Source organism: Echinops telfairi, unplaced genomic scaffold (assembly GCF_000313985.2).
Source record: "Echinops telfairi isolate 266 unplaced genomic scaffold, ASM31398v2 ScPeMD7_7475;HRSCAF=8513, whole genome shotgun sequence".
NCBI classification, from domain to species: Eukaryota; Metazoa; Chordata; class Mammalia; order Afrosoricida; family Tenrecidae; genus Echinops; species Echinops telfairi.
In genome coordinates this window covers 10394037-10406233 of record NW_022111379.1, presented here as the reverse complement: position 1 = coordinate 10406233, position 12197 = coordinate 10394037, and the positions used below count along the sequence as shown (strand labels likewise).

General features: G+C 54.1%; 1 protein-coding gene across 1 annotated transcript in view; it reads left to right on the top strand.

The window, feature by feature from the left end:
- Nucleotides 1–967: 967 nt before the first annotated feature.
- SNUPN (snurportin 1) overlaps nucleotides 968–12197 on the top strand; it is a 16510-nt gene continuing 5280 nt past the window's right edge. Inside the window, exons 1-7 of the mRNA XM_004712050.2 lie at nucleotides 968–1003; nucleotides 1721–1883; nucleotides 5310–5460; nucleotides 8370–8474; nucleotides 8734–8830; nucleotides 10187–10284; nucleotides 12090–12167. Coding sequence (XP_004712107.1) covers nucleotides 1726–1883; nucleotides 5310–5460; nucleotides 8370–8474; nucleotides 8734–8830; nucleotides 10187–10284; nucleotides 12090–12167 — 687 coding nt within the window. The 5' untranslated portion in view covers nucleotides 968–1003; nucleotides 1721–1725. The remainder of the gene's footprint in view (nucleotides 1004–1720; nucleotides 1884–5309; nucleotides 5461–8369; nucleotides 8475–8733; nucleotides 8831–10186; nucleotides 10285–12089; nucleotides 12168–12197) is intronic.

Genomic DNA, 12197 nt, shown 5'->3' with positions numbered 1-12197 from the left:
ACCCAAATACCCCAAGCCACTGCTATGGGGAGGATCCCAACTCATCCTGGCCCCCCCTAGGACTGAGCAGAGCAGCTCTTAATGGTTTCCAAGACTAAATCTTTTTTTTGTTTTTCCAAGACTAACTCTTTATGAGAGCCCACAGCTCCTCCAGGGCTCCTTGCTGACAAAACACTTTCTTTTTTCATGATGAAAGTATTCTAATAGACCCATCACCCGGCCATCCCAGTTGCTTAACAATTTCCACCTCCAGTTCACACTGAGAATGGGGTAATATGTTCATCTTACAGTTAAAGACTGTCTTTTCAAATTAAAAAATAAATCCCATGCTGCAAACTAAGAATGGAAGATCTGACTTCAGGTGTGCCATGTGAAGTCGCTCTCACTCCGGAGGGTCTAGAAGGAACCTGTGTGTCCTGGTGCTCAGAGTATTGGGACATGTGGCCTGGGAAGGAGTTTAAGTCGTGGCCGGTCTTCCGGTGTATGCTGGAGCTTGAGTATGGAGGCGGGTTTTTCTCAAGTATTCCCATTTTCATACTACATTCGGAGGCACACCTTTAACCCTTGTGTGAGCTCCTCCGCCCCCCCTCATTCCTGGTGTGTGCACCCACTGCTAGCTGTTCTCCATTCTTTCACGGCTCAGGCCTGCCTGGGTGGTCCTTCTCCATCATTCTCCACCATGACAGTGTCTCCCTGCCTCCCAAAGGCACCACATAACGGTTGTTCACACTCTTGGAATAGTTGTTCGCTTTTGGATGGCCTTTTACAGGCTCACTCTTTTCCAAGTGATCCCACTTAAAAGCAAACAAGACTCACTGGCATTGGGTCAGTTCATGGTGACCGATCACATAGGAAGGACAAAGCACTGCCCCTTTGAGGTTCTGGGACTGTAGCTGTTTGCAGGAGTGTAAACCCCTGTCTTTCTCCCAAGGAGCAGCTGGCTGGTGTTTCCAACTGCTGGCCCCTCGGATCACAGCCCAACTCGTAACCACTGCACCACCAGGTAGTCCTGCCATCTCTTTTTCCTTGCCCTATCCCCGCCCCAAATAAATCCCCCCACCCATTAAAACCTCCAAAATGAGGAAGTAACTGCCCACAGTCGAAGCTTTGGCTTCTCAATGGATGTATGGATTGTTTAAGAGCTGTTAGAGCCCTCAATAAAATGATTATTAAAATTAAATTTTAAAAAATCTTTGGTCTCTTTTCCGTTCCTCCCGGGTCTCAGAAGCAGTATTTCTCCTGGGGCCAGCCTCAGGTTCCTAATAGCGCTCACTGAAATGAGAAATAAATAACTACTGGATAAAATTGGCATCCAGAAGTTATTGATTCTAGAGTGATGGCTACCCAAGCCCCCTCAGGAAAGATTCGATGCTGGGTAGGTTTCTGAGTGTCCACGTGATTCAGAAGGCACTGAGGGCAGGGGTCCCAGTGATGTAAGGAAAGGCAAAAGTTGGGTTCCACCCCAGGGTGAGCTTCCTGGTTGATGTTCACGGCACCTATCAACAGGATCATTCCTGGGATATCTGCAGGACAGGAGATACCGTTATTGCTCATTTGCAGCTCCTTGTGCCCCTTAACTTCCTCTTTTCCCTCGGAACGAATTTTGTCTTGATTAAGTGGCATTTCTAAGAAGTGGAGCTGTCGTGTTACATCGCAACTGCCCGTACACAGAGGTGATCGGACCGGATTGAACCTCTTTTGTTCTTTTTTTCTCTTCTAGGAACAATGGAAGAGCTGAGTCAAGCCCTGGCCAGCAGCTTCTCTGTGTCCCAAGATTTGAACAGCACTGCGGCCCCCCACCCCCGCCTGTCCCAGTACAAGTCCAAGTGCAGCTCCTTCGAGCAGGGTGAGCGGCGCCGCCGGTTACTGGAACTGCAGAAATCGTAAGTGAGGCCTCTTTCTCGGAGCTGGGAGCAGTGACCTTTTCAGGAGGCGCCTGGTGCGTCTCCACAGATCTTTTGTAGGTTGATTTGCCTGCCTGTGAGGTTGGATGCCCAGAGCGTCGGAACCGATGAGGAAGCAGAGAGAGGCTGAAGTTTGCGACCAAAAGCTCAATTCTGTGGCTCAACTTTTCTTTTTTCTTTCCTTTCCTGGCAGCAGTGTAGGGTTTGGCGATTAGCCTTGTGGAAGCCACACCCCCACTTCCACACCCCCACAAATTCCCTGCCCTGAGGATGTGTGGCTTCTCCTGCGCTCAGAATCCTGGCATTGGTGTGGTCTTCCCGTCTTCCTTCAGGCCAAATGTTTCTACCGAGCCCTTGGGAGTTCATAACAAATAGCTCCTCCAGGATTCGGAGGAAATGTCTTCCAGGCACTTAATTCTCAATGCCAAGGTGAACACACTCCCAGAGAGCAGGATAGGAGAGTGTGAGATGGGGCTGTGCGGAAGTCTTTGGGCAGCCTGGCCCCTTTCTGGTTAATGAATCAGGGGATTGGGGCTTAGGGAAAACTATGCACGCTGCACGCTTTCCATCTGTGTCTTTGCCCAGTGCCACATCCTTGGATGTGTTTAGCAGGGATGGCTCCCGATGGCCTCTGGGATTGCTTGCAGATTACATTCCCAGAGCAGGCCTTGTTGTTTTCTCTCTCTCGCTCATTGTAACAAGTTGTTTTGCAACGGGGAACACATTCAAAATATGTAAAAGGGAATATGGTGAAAAGTCGCCTCCCAATTCAGTCCTCTTTTATCTTTCTGAAGGACGTCTAAGCCTGGATAAACAAGTGTGTGTGGTTGTGTGGGAGCCCCGGTGGCAAAGTGGTTATGCACTGGGCTGTGATCCAAAAAGTCCACAGTTCAAAAACCACCAGCCACTCCAAGGGAGGAAAAATAAGGCTTTCTATTCCCATAAAGAGCTACAGTCTTGGGGAGCTGATATCAGGGGCTCAAGTGGGAAGAGAATGCTCTGAAAATGATGATGGCGGCACATGGATAAATGTGCTTGACACACTGGATGAATGTATGGATTGTGATGCGATGTAAGCCCCCAATAAAAGTATTTTTAAAATAATAAATAAATAAAATTAAATTTTAAAAAAAGAGTTATAGTTTCAGAAACCCACAGGACCAGTTCTTCCCTGTCCTAAAGGTCACTATGAGTCCATGGCAGAGAGTTATATTTATGTGTACACAACTGTGTGTGTGTGTGTGTATGTTTAATAGCAGCATATTAAACACTGTTTTGCCCAAGTGTTTAACAGTGCTTCTTGGGGGGCATCTTAAAAGTTCATAAGCGCTACCTTCGTTCATAAAACAGCCTTAGGAACCTATCGGGTAAAGTGTGGGGCTGCTAACTGAAAGCTGGGTCGTTCGCGTCCACCCCATCTCCTCAAGAGAAAGACGGGGCAGCCTGCCCCCATTACGATGCCCCGTGGGGCCAGCGTCACACTGGTGGGATGGCTACGTGGCAGCAGACTGTCCCCTTTTAGTGGTACCAGGTGCTCTATGGGGTGGAGAGTGGACAGTGCCAGCTACCCTGCCCTGTATGGAGGGACATCTGGCCAGCGCCCTTCTCTTGGGATCCCAAACCGTGTATGGGGAATAACATGGACATGTGTGAGCACACCAGCCCTCTCGGTGCTGGCACGTGTGCTCTCCGTGGTGACCTCCACGTGGCTGTGCGTGTACACGTGTGTTTGAGAAGACCCCCACGGTCGAGGTCTCGCTGCCTCATTTGGTCGAACCCTCGCCTCAGCGCAGCACGGGGCTTCGTGGTAGTGTATCCTGGAAAGGCTGCCTTGCAGCTGGATTCTGGGAGGTTCCAAGTGACACAGACTTTCCTTCCTTCTCGATTTCCCAGACGCCTGAGCGTAGGTAGTTAAGAGACAGGCAGAACAAGCCGCAGCTCACTGGCGAAGGGAAGGGAGTAAGGAAAAGGTAGCATACTCACAAACTGAGTAGGCCACTTTTGAAAGTTGGGCAGTAAACTGGCAAAGGTCTGGCTGCTGCTCAGAAAGCCGACTGAAGTGGAGAGCGTGGATTGCTCAGAAGCGGCCTATTTCCGCGGTGCCATCCCAGGGCCCTGCACAGAGGGTGTCTGCCAGGCAGGGAAGTGGCATCGCCAAACTGTGGGCTGGATGGCGGTGAAGGGCGGGAGATGGCAGGCCTTGGAATGAAACCCTGCACTTGGTCCATTCAGAGGGGACTCAGGGCTGCTGGGTGGACACCACGGCAGGGCTTCTGCATCAAGGGCTGGAAGGAGACAGTCATGAGTGCAGCGTCGCCACCTCCTTCTCCCTCTGGAACCCCCTGCCAACTGCTCTCAAAATGGGACTGTGAGGGTTCTCAATAATGTTAGGGTGAGAAATACCTCGGTCGTTGGCTTCGTACGAGAGAGAATTCACCCGAAGCCTGGTTTGCGAGCCAGGTGGGTTTTTCATCCAGTATAGCAGCAGTTTCAGGTGTCCCGGTAAACTGAACGCGAGCCAGAGCGCGCGCGAGCCCTGGCACAGCGGTGCCCACTGCAGTTCCGCCCAGCTGAGCGGTGTAGGAGCCCAGCGGGCGGTGGTCTCCAAGTTTCTGGCTTTTTCAGGCCCCACCCCTGTTGGGAGGCGTGGCTGATGATGGTACTCTTTGATCCCATTGGCTGAATCAAATTCACCTGGCCTAGATGGGCCAATCCAGGTGCACTGCCCACCTAGGTGTACCACCCCCTCCTGACCGTGAGCTCAAATTTGGGAGTTTGCCCAGTGAACACCCTGGTCCCTGTTCTGACTACCTAACAGTGGTTCTCAACCTTTCCAGTGCCGCGACCCTTTCATACGGTTCCTCATGTGCGGTGACCCCCTCAACCATGCCATTATTGTCATTGCTACTTCATCACTGTCATGTTGCTACTGTTATGAATCATCATGTAAATATCTGATATGCAAGATGTATTTTCATTGTTACAAATTGAACGTAATTAAAGCCATAGTGATGAATCACAAAACAATATGTCATTAGATGTTGTGAAATATTGATTTCTAGTGACACATAAGTGAGAGTTTGTCGTGTAGCATGGTGTAGCCTGGGTAACAGTCTTCACGCCGGGTACTACTCATAGGTGGGCAGATCTGCATGGAGACGGATAGCGAAGCGGTGTCTCGGTTCCTAAGACCATCAGAAATAAGTGTTTTCTGATGGTCGTAGGTGACCCCTGTGAAAGGGTTTTCGACACCCCCGCCCCCAAAGGGGTCACGACCCACAGGTTGAGAACTGCCGACCTCAGGGAACCTTTAAAAGCCCTCTCACATGGTGGGGTGGGGTGGGCCGGGCTGGGGTGCCTTTGTGCAAGCGTAAAGACCGGTCTGTGTTCCCTGTCTTTCTCCAGCAAGCGCCTGGACTTTGTGAACCATGCCAGAAGGCTGGCTGAGGATGACTGGGCCGGGATGGAGAGTGAGGAGGAGGAGGAAGAGAAGAAAGATGATGAAGAAATGGACGTTGACATTGGCAAGAAACTACCAAAGCGCTATGCCAATCAAGTGAGTGGTCCAGAGATGCTTGGCTCCGCTCAGCTGGTCTGCCCGCCCTTTGTTGTGCAGTGAGAGCCACTGAGGCCGTTGTGGACAGAAAGAGAGGCCGAGGCAGAGACCAGGACTGGGGTCTCTCTTGCTCCTCCTCCTCCCGTTAGGATATGACCCCTGGGTGTACACACACCCCACTTCCTCTCCCTGCCCCAATACAGCCCCAGGAACAGCCTCTGTGACAAGGGGCGCATCAGTTCTGCTCAGCAAGCTCTGATCTAGTCTCTGTGGGGGGAAGCTATACTCGGATAAGAAACGGCCCCGAGCTCCTCAAATAAGTGTCGCACGGTTGCCGCTGTTAGGAATTGCGATTCCCTCTGGCTGGGGAGGGGCAGGAGTGTGGGATGAGGAGTGGTTCATGAAGGAAGAGGCAGCCTTGAAGGTTGGGGAGCACGTTGGCAGGCAGAGGTGTGCGGTGAGCGCAGTTCTGGCAGCGGGGGAAGGCTGAGCCGGAGCCCAGAGGTGAGCAGAGGGATGTGGGGTGCCCAGGTAGTGTGTGTGTAGTGCAGCTGTGGATTGGGTAGGAGAGGCAGTAGGAGAAGTGCTGTGTAGACTTTGACCTCAAAGCCAGCTCTGTGTTGATCTGGAGCAAGTTGATTAACGACTCTTAAGTCTCTGGTTTCTCATCCCTACAGTGGGAGATTGTAATAGAACCAATCTTCCGGTAGTACTTGTCTCTATATTGTTGAAGGGCCAAATAAGATATAATATACCTTCAATTCCTAGTCTGGAAGCCATAATCAATGTCCCACAAAATGAGAGTCTTCAAAAAATTTCCAGGAAAAGAGAATGGCATTCTTAAAGGCTTTTTATTGTGAATTGGGTGAAGGTTTCCAGAGCAGATCCGCTTTCCACTCAACAATCCTTACACATTTTGTTTCATGTCATTGATTGCAGTGCCCACAATGACACACCACTCATCCCACGTCCTGCCTGTCCTTCCCATGCCCCTTCCTCCTCCTCTTCCTGCACTTTGACCTTGGGAAATGCCGCCCCAGGGATCTCGATAGGCTGCTTGTTCTCAGGCGTGTGACCCTCCCCAGTGGTGTCGCTCCCTTGGGGAACTGTCTGTTTCTCCGCTGACAGCTGAGCCCCTGGGGTGAGTTCATTTCCAGACCTTCGGGGTGACCAAGGGTGCATCTCAACCTGACCAATAAGCCTGCTTTTCTTTGTGTTTTTAAAGCCTGCTCTGTTTGATGAATTTGAATTTTGCATTTCCCCTCCTGTCCACGGTCTTCCGCCGTGATTCCTTTCAGAGCCGTGGGAGCTGGGCACCCTCTACTTCTGCCCGCCTCGGCCGCATAGACACTGAGGTTTCAGTGGCCCAGGAGTCCGTGAGATGAATTGCTTCCCTGCCTCTTTGATTTTCTTTGCTCTTCTTTTCTCCAGGCAGGGAGGGGCCCGTTGTTTTACACCTGAGATGGCTGCTTGTAAGTTTTCAGAACTTGATTTACTACAGACCAAAGAAGGATGTAGACCGTTGTCTTTGGGCACTTTGGGAACTGGGTTACGCCGGTTTACCTTAGTGTTCCGAGCCCCTGTCCTGAGCCTCCAGGCCCAGTGAGTCTCTCCATAAAGGTGCTTGGTTATGTCTGCAAAGGTTTCGTCACGGTGTGCCTCCTTTGCTCCTCCTCATTCATGGAAGAATGGGGTGGAAAGATAGCGGGATATTTTTCATGAGCTTTTGAAAAACCCTTGTCCAGGTCTGGAGGGAAAGGAATAAGTATGCCTGGCCAAGAAGGAGGGTGTCGGGAGGCATCCTGAGAGGAAGTGAGCAGTGAAGTTGTAAGAGTCGGTGAGCTGCACCCCAAGGGGCCCCAGACAGTACCCACGGGGCATCTTTAGGATGTGGGCATGGCTGGTGGCGTAGTGGGGGCACATGTTGGGCTGCTACTGCTCCGTGGCAGAAAACAAGGGTTTATCCTCCCTTGAAGAGTTACAATCTCGGAATGCCGCAGGGACGGTTCTACCCTGTCCCGTAGGATCGTTGTGAGTCGGCATTGACCCGATGGCAGTGAGTTTGCGGTGCTGGTTCGGCAGTTTCTTGGGGAGGCAAACAGAACGGCCCTTTGTCCTGGGGCCAGCAGGATGTGTGCCAAGGCAGAGGCTGTGACTGGCAGCCCCCCACCCCAAGGGCAGGCCGGGGGAGGAGACCTTACTCATCTCGGGACGCTGCCTGGGACCCTGCAGCTTTGCTAGCAGTGGGTGGGTAGAGGAGGGCCAAGACTCGGGTGCTCTCACCGGCCCAATCCAGGCAGTGAGCACGTATGGAAAGGTGTGGATCTGCAGCTCTGGGAAGTGGGCCGAAGAGCTGAGGTTCACGGGGCCTGGTCTCCATCCCTTCAGGGAGCAGGAAGCCAGCTTAATTCCTGAGCAAATGGGGTGGAGCCCCGTGGTCTTTTTGGACGTGAATTGTTAGCACCTGTGCAGGATTTGAAGCGCTCTGGTGGCAGAATGGTTCCTGGCTGGGCTGGGCACCTCAAGGTCAACAGTTCAAAACTACCAGCTCATCAGAGGGAGAAAGACGAGGCTTTCTCTTCCCGGTAAAGAAGTACAGTCTTGGAAACTCCCAGGGGCAGTTCCACCCTGTCCGACAGGGCGACTTGATGGCAGGGAGTGTGGTCTGGGCCAGGACGGGAAAGGCCAAGTGCTGGTTGCTGTTGGGGCAGCATTGCAACACCAACCCAAAGTCTGGGGGTTCAAACCCACCGCCCCCCTCAAAGAAAGCTGGGGCTCGAGAAGCCCTGTCTGGGGTTGCCCTGGGTGGGCAGGGACTTGATGGCAGGGGGCTGGTTCCGGGTGCAGGGTGTGGCCACAGGGTCAGAAGACAACAACATGGTTGTCTAACGCCCGCTTTGTCTTCCCAGTTGATGCTCTCTGAGTGGCTGATCGATGTCCCTGCAGACCTGGGCCAGGAGTGGATTGTGGTTGTGTGCCCTGTTGGGAAAAGGGCCCTCATCGTGGCCTCCAGGGTGAGTCGTTGCCCCTGCCCTGGGCCAGCACGCCCGCTCTGTGCACTGCCTCTGCCCGGATGGGATCTCTGTGGTTCTGTGCACGCCCAAAGATGCGTGGGAGGGCTTCCCATCTGCCCCCACACTGTGCCTGGAGCGGCCATGGGGCTCTTTGCTTCCTGCAGGAGGGGTTTGCTGGGGGGCACCTTGGGGCCATGGCACCTTGCAGATGAGGAGGGCAGAAGGGGCAGGAGACCTCAGCGGCTTCCTCTGCACACAGGGTTCTACCAGCGCCTACACCAAGAGCGGTTACTGTGTCAACAGGTTCCCGTCCCTTCTGCCAGGAGGCAACAGGCGGAACTCAGCCACAGCCAAAGGTACCTGCATAAAATGCCTACGTAGGAAGAGTTCTAAGCAGTAAAGCCCTGGCAGTTGTGCGTTGCATCATTTTAAAGACTCACTCTGAGAGCACGCCTTTGTCACTGCATACCGTAGACTCTGTCCTGGCCCCTGGACCCTCCCTGGTGCCCCCTCCCTCACCCCGCCCTCACAGGCCCCCTCGATTGTAGGAATACGCAGCTCTGAGGCTGGTGGGCAATAACCAAGAGCCAAACCAAACTCACTAGCACGGCGTCCTTGCTGGCCCCTCACGACCCCCTGTGGGTTTCTGAGACCAACTGCTTACTGAGCAGAAGGCCCGTCTTTCTACCGAGGAGCTGCCGGTGGTTGCCGACCATGTGGATCGCAGCTGGGCATGCGACCGCCCTCCCACCAGGGCCCCTCTGGTGGGCAAGCCTTCCTGAGTGAGGGCCGCGTTCCTCTCCTGTGTGCCCGCGTTGCACGGCGGCAGGGGCAGTTCCTTGGTGACAGGCCCGCAGACAGTGCATGCCGGGTGGGATGGTGCAGGCAGTTGCCACTGGGGCCTCCTCCTGCCACCTTCTTCCTCTTCCTTTACCATGGCCGCCCCTCAGGCCCGCCCCCTGAGCCCCCGAGGAAAGGAAGGGTCATGGAGGGGGGTCATGGAGGGGGACTGACTGGCCCACGGCGGCCTGGGTGAGGAAGTGGAAGAACGGGCCGGAACCTTCTCTCCCCTTCCTGCTTGGCACCCAGGGTGGTTCTTCGTGTTCCCCATACTGAGCTCAGACTGACCTCTTGGCCTTGAACCCCTGCACAGTGGCCCTGGGGCCACCACCCTCTACTGTCCCTCCCCCACCCGCATTCCACCTCGGCCTTTGTTCGTGCTGCTTCCTGGTGGCTCGAACCGGCTCTCCCACGGAGCGCATTCGGTTGCCCCTGTCCCCCCTTCCTGAGTGCATGCTGCTCCCGAGGGTGCTGGGCAGCTCAGCCCTTGGTTGCTCCCTCTGGGCCCACCTTAGCGCCAGGCCTGGATTGTCACCACCTCCAAGACAGCCACAGTGAAGCCGGCGTGCTCCCGACGAGCACCGGGCCTGCTGCTGCAGGAGCACAAATGTTGTAAACGAGCCTCGGCGTGCTAGAGCACTGAGAGCAGTCGGCTCCACCAGCTCTGAATCCCGTTCCCTTGAGGGTCCCTTTGCCCTCTGTGCCGTCCCACCCCGGGAGCCAGGGAGGGTCATAAGGAACTCCTCTCACCCTGAGTCCCTAGTCCTCGCCCCAGTGGGGCCCGTGCGAGGATTATTGCACTGTCACGTGGGGCTCCCCGGGTCATCGTGGCAGGGGGGACCCTGGACTGACACTTGGCTCTGCGTCCCCAGACTACACCATTCTGGACTGCATTTACAGTGAGGTGAACCAGACCTACTACGTTCTGGACGTGATGTGCTGGCGGGGACACCCTGTTTATGACTGTCAGGTCAGCGTGGGCCTCGGTCGGGACCAGCTTCCTGGTGCAGCCAGGATGGGGTGCATCACGGACACTGTCGAATGCCCCTTGCTCTCAGGCTTGGAATGTGTTGAAATCCTTTCGCTGTTTTTTTGAAGTTAGAAAGGAGCAAGGAAGTATAGCAATTCTTGGAGGGAAGAAAGAGAAACAGAGCAGAGAGCAGGCTGGGACTGTGCAGCAGCTGCTGTCAGCTTGCAGCTGGATGTGAGGGACTCGCTGGCAGTGGGGTGAGGAGCGGGGTGCCACCTGGGCTGGCAGGCGCAGGAAAGGGAAAGTGGAATGCCAAGCACCGCAGGTGTCTCCTGAGTCCTCCACTCCTTCACCAGCCACGTCCTAGCTCTGGAAGTGGCAGGGCTTCCTGGGCACACAGCCTCGGCTCCCTGAGGGGCCAGGTCTGGGAGGAGACTTTGCAGGTGAGCCTCCGTCTCCACTAGCAGGGCTGGCGGCCTTGGTTCATCGAGGCCAAATCCAAATCCAAACCCACAGCCGGCAAGTCCATTCCGACTCACGGCGACAGGGTTTCTGAGACGCCAAGTCTTTATGGAGCAAACAGCCTCATCTTTCTCTCGTGGAGCTCCTGGCGGGTTTGAACCTGCAACCTTGTTAGCAGCCACCACCTCCTCTATAGCCCTACCAGGGCCCCTTGTGTCAGTTCACAGCGGCGGCTTTTACTCCCTGTACTCCCTGGCGCTCTTCACTGCTAAGTTCATCATAGTCATTCTAAACAGGTGGGCCCTGAACTCAGGAGGTGTTAGAAATGCAAATGCTCTGGCCTACTAACTCAGCTGGGCTGGGGTAGGCCTGGGGCTTATGCATTGAGAGCCTCCTGGCGGTGCTGGCGCGGGCTCACCCGTGAGAACCCTGGGTTCCCTCAGTACAACTTCCGTACACGGCTCTTCCCCCAGATGGGGTTTTCAGATCAGGCGGCTAATGGGACGTCAGACTTTTCAGGCGCAGGTCCTGCAGATGGGAACGGGCAAGGTTAGCATCGCTGAGCTCTTTGCGTTGACTGTCTGCTTGCATCCCTTCGAACAACTCGACGAGGTGTTCTCCCTAGAGCCGTTGCAGCCGAGACCGTCCGAGCGAGTGTTGCCTGAGTGCAGAGCGGAGTGTAAAACCCAGAATCTTTCTAGTTCTACCGAATGAGTTTATCCTTGTAAATGAATTTGGTAATGAACGCCACCTGTGTGTTTTTGTACTTTGACGACTATAATGCAAAATATTTACAAAACTAAGATAATTTTTTTTTTAAAAAGAAAGAGACCCTGAAAGAACTACAGAAACTCAGAGAAACCAGTCGTTACCTCGGAAGAAGTAAAACAAAACTCACTGCCAGCGATTCCGACTTAGAGCGACTGCTCCTGGGGGTTTCCAAGGCTGTAAATCTAAATCTTTACAGGGATAGAAAGCCTCCTCTTTATCCTGCTGCACGGCTGGTGGTTTCAAACTGCTGACCTTGCAATTAGCGAGCCCAATTTGTAAGTGGGGTTAGCGGTCATGCAGCCCTCTGAGGGTAGGGAGAATAAGATGGGGCGTGGAAGCCCCCCACCCCACCCCCAAGCAGAGAGCGTCACCCAGTGGCCTGCAGCAATGATGGATGGCTCTGCTACTGATGTCCCCCTGGACTTGTGGCAGTTTTTAAGGGAATGGGCACAAGAAGGGCTGGGGCCTTAGTGAACTCGTAGCCATTTTGAACACGGCGCATCTTTCTATTTGAGTTTGAGATGACTAACCTTTCTTCTTCCCTCCCTCCCTCCCTCCCTCCCCTGGGGCAGACCGATTTCCGCTTCTACTGGATGCATTCCAAGTTACCCGAAGAAGGCGGCCTGGGAGAGAAAACGAAGCTCAATCCGGTAAGACCGGAAGTTACCATGTTAGCGCTC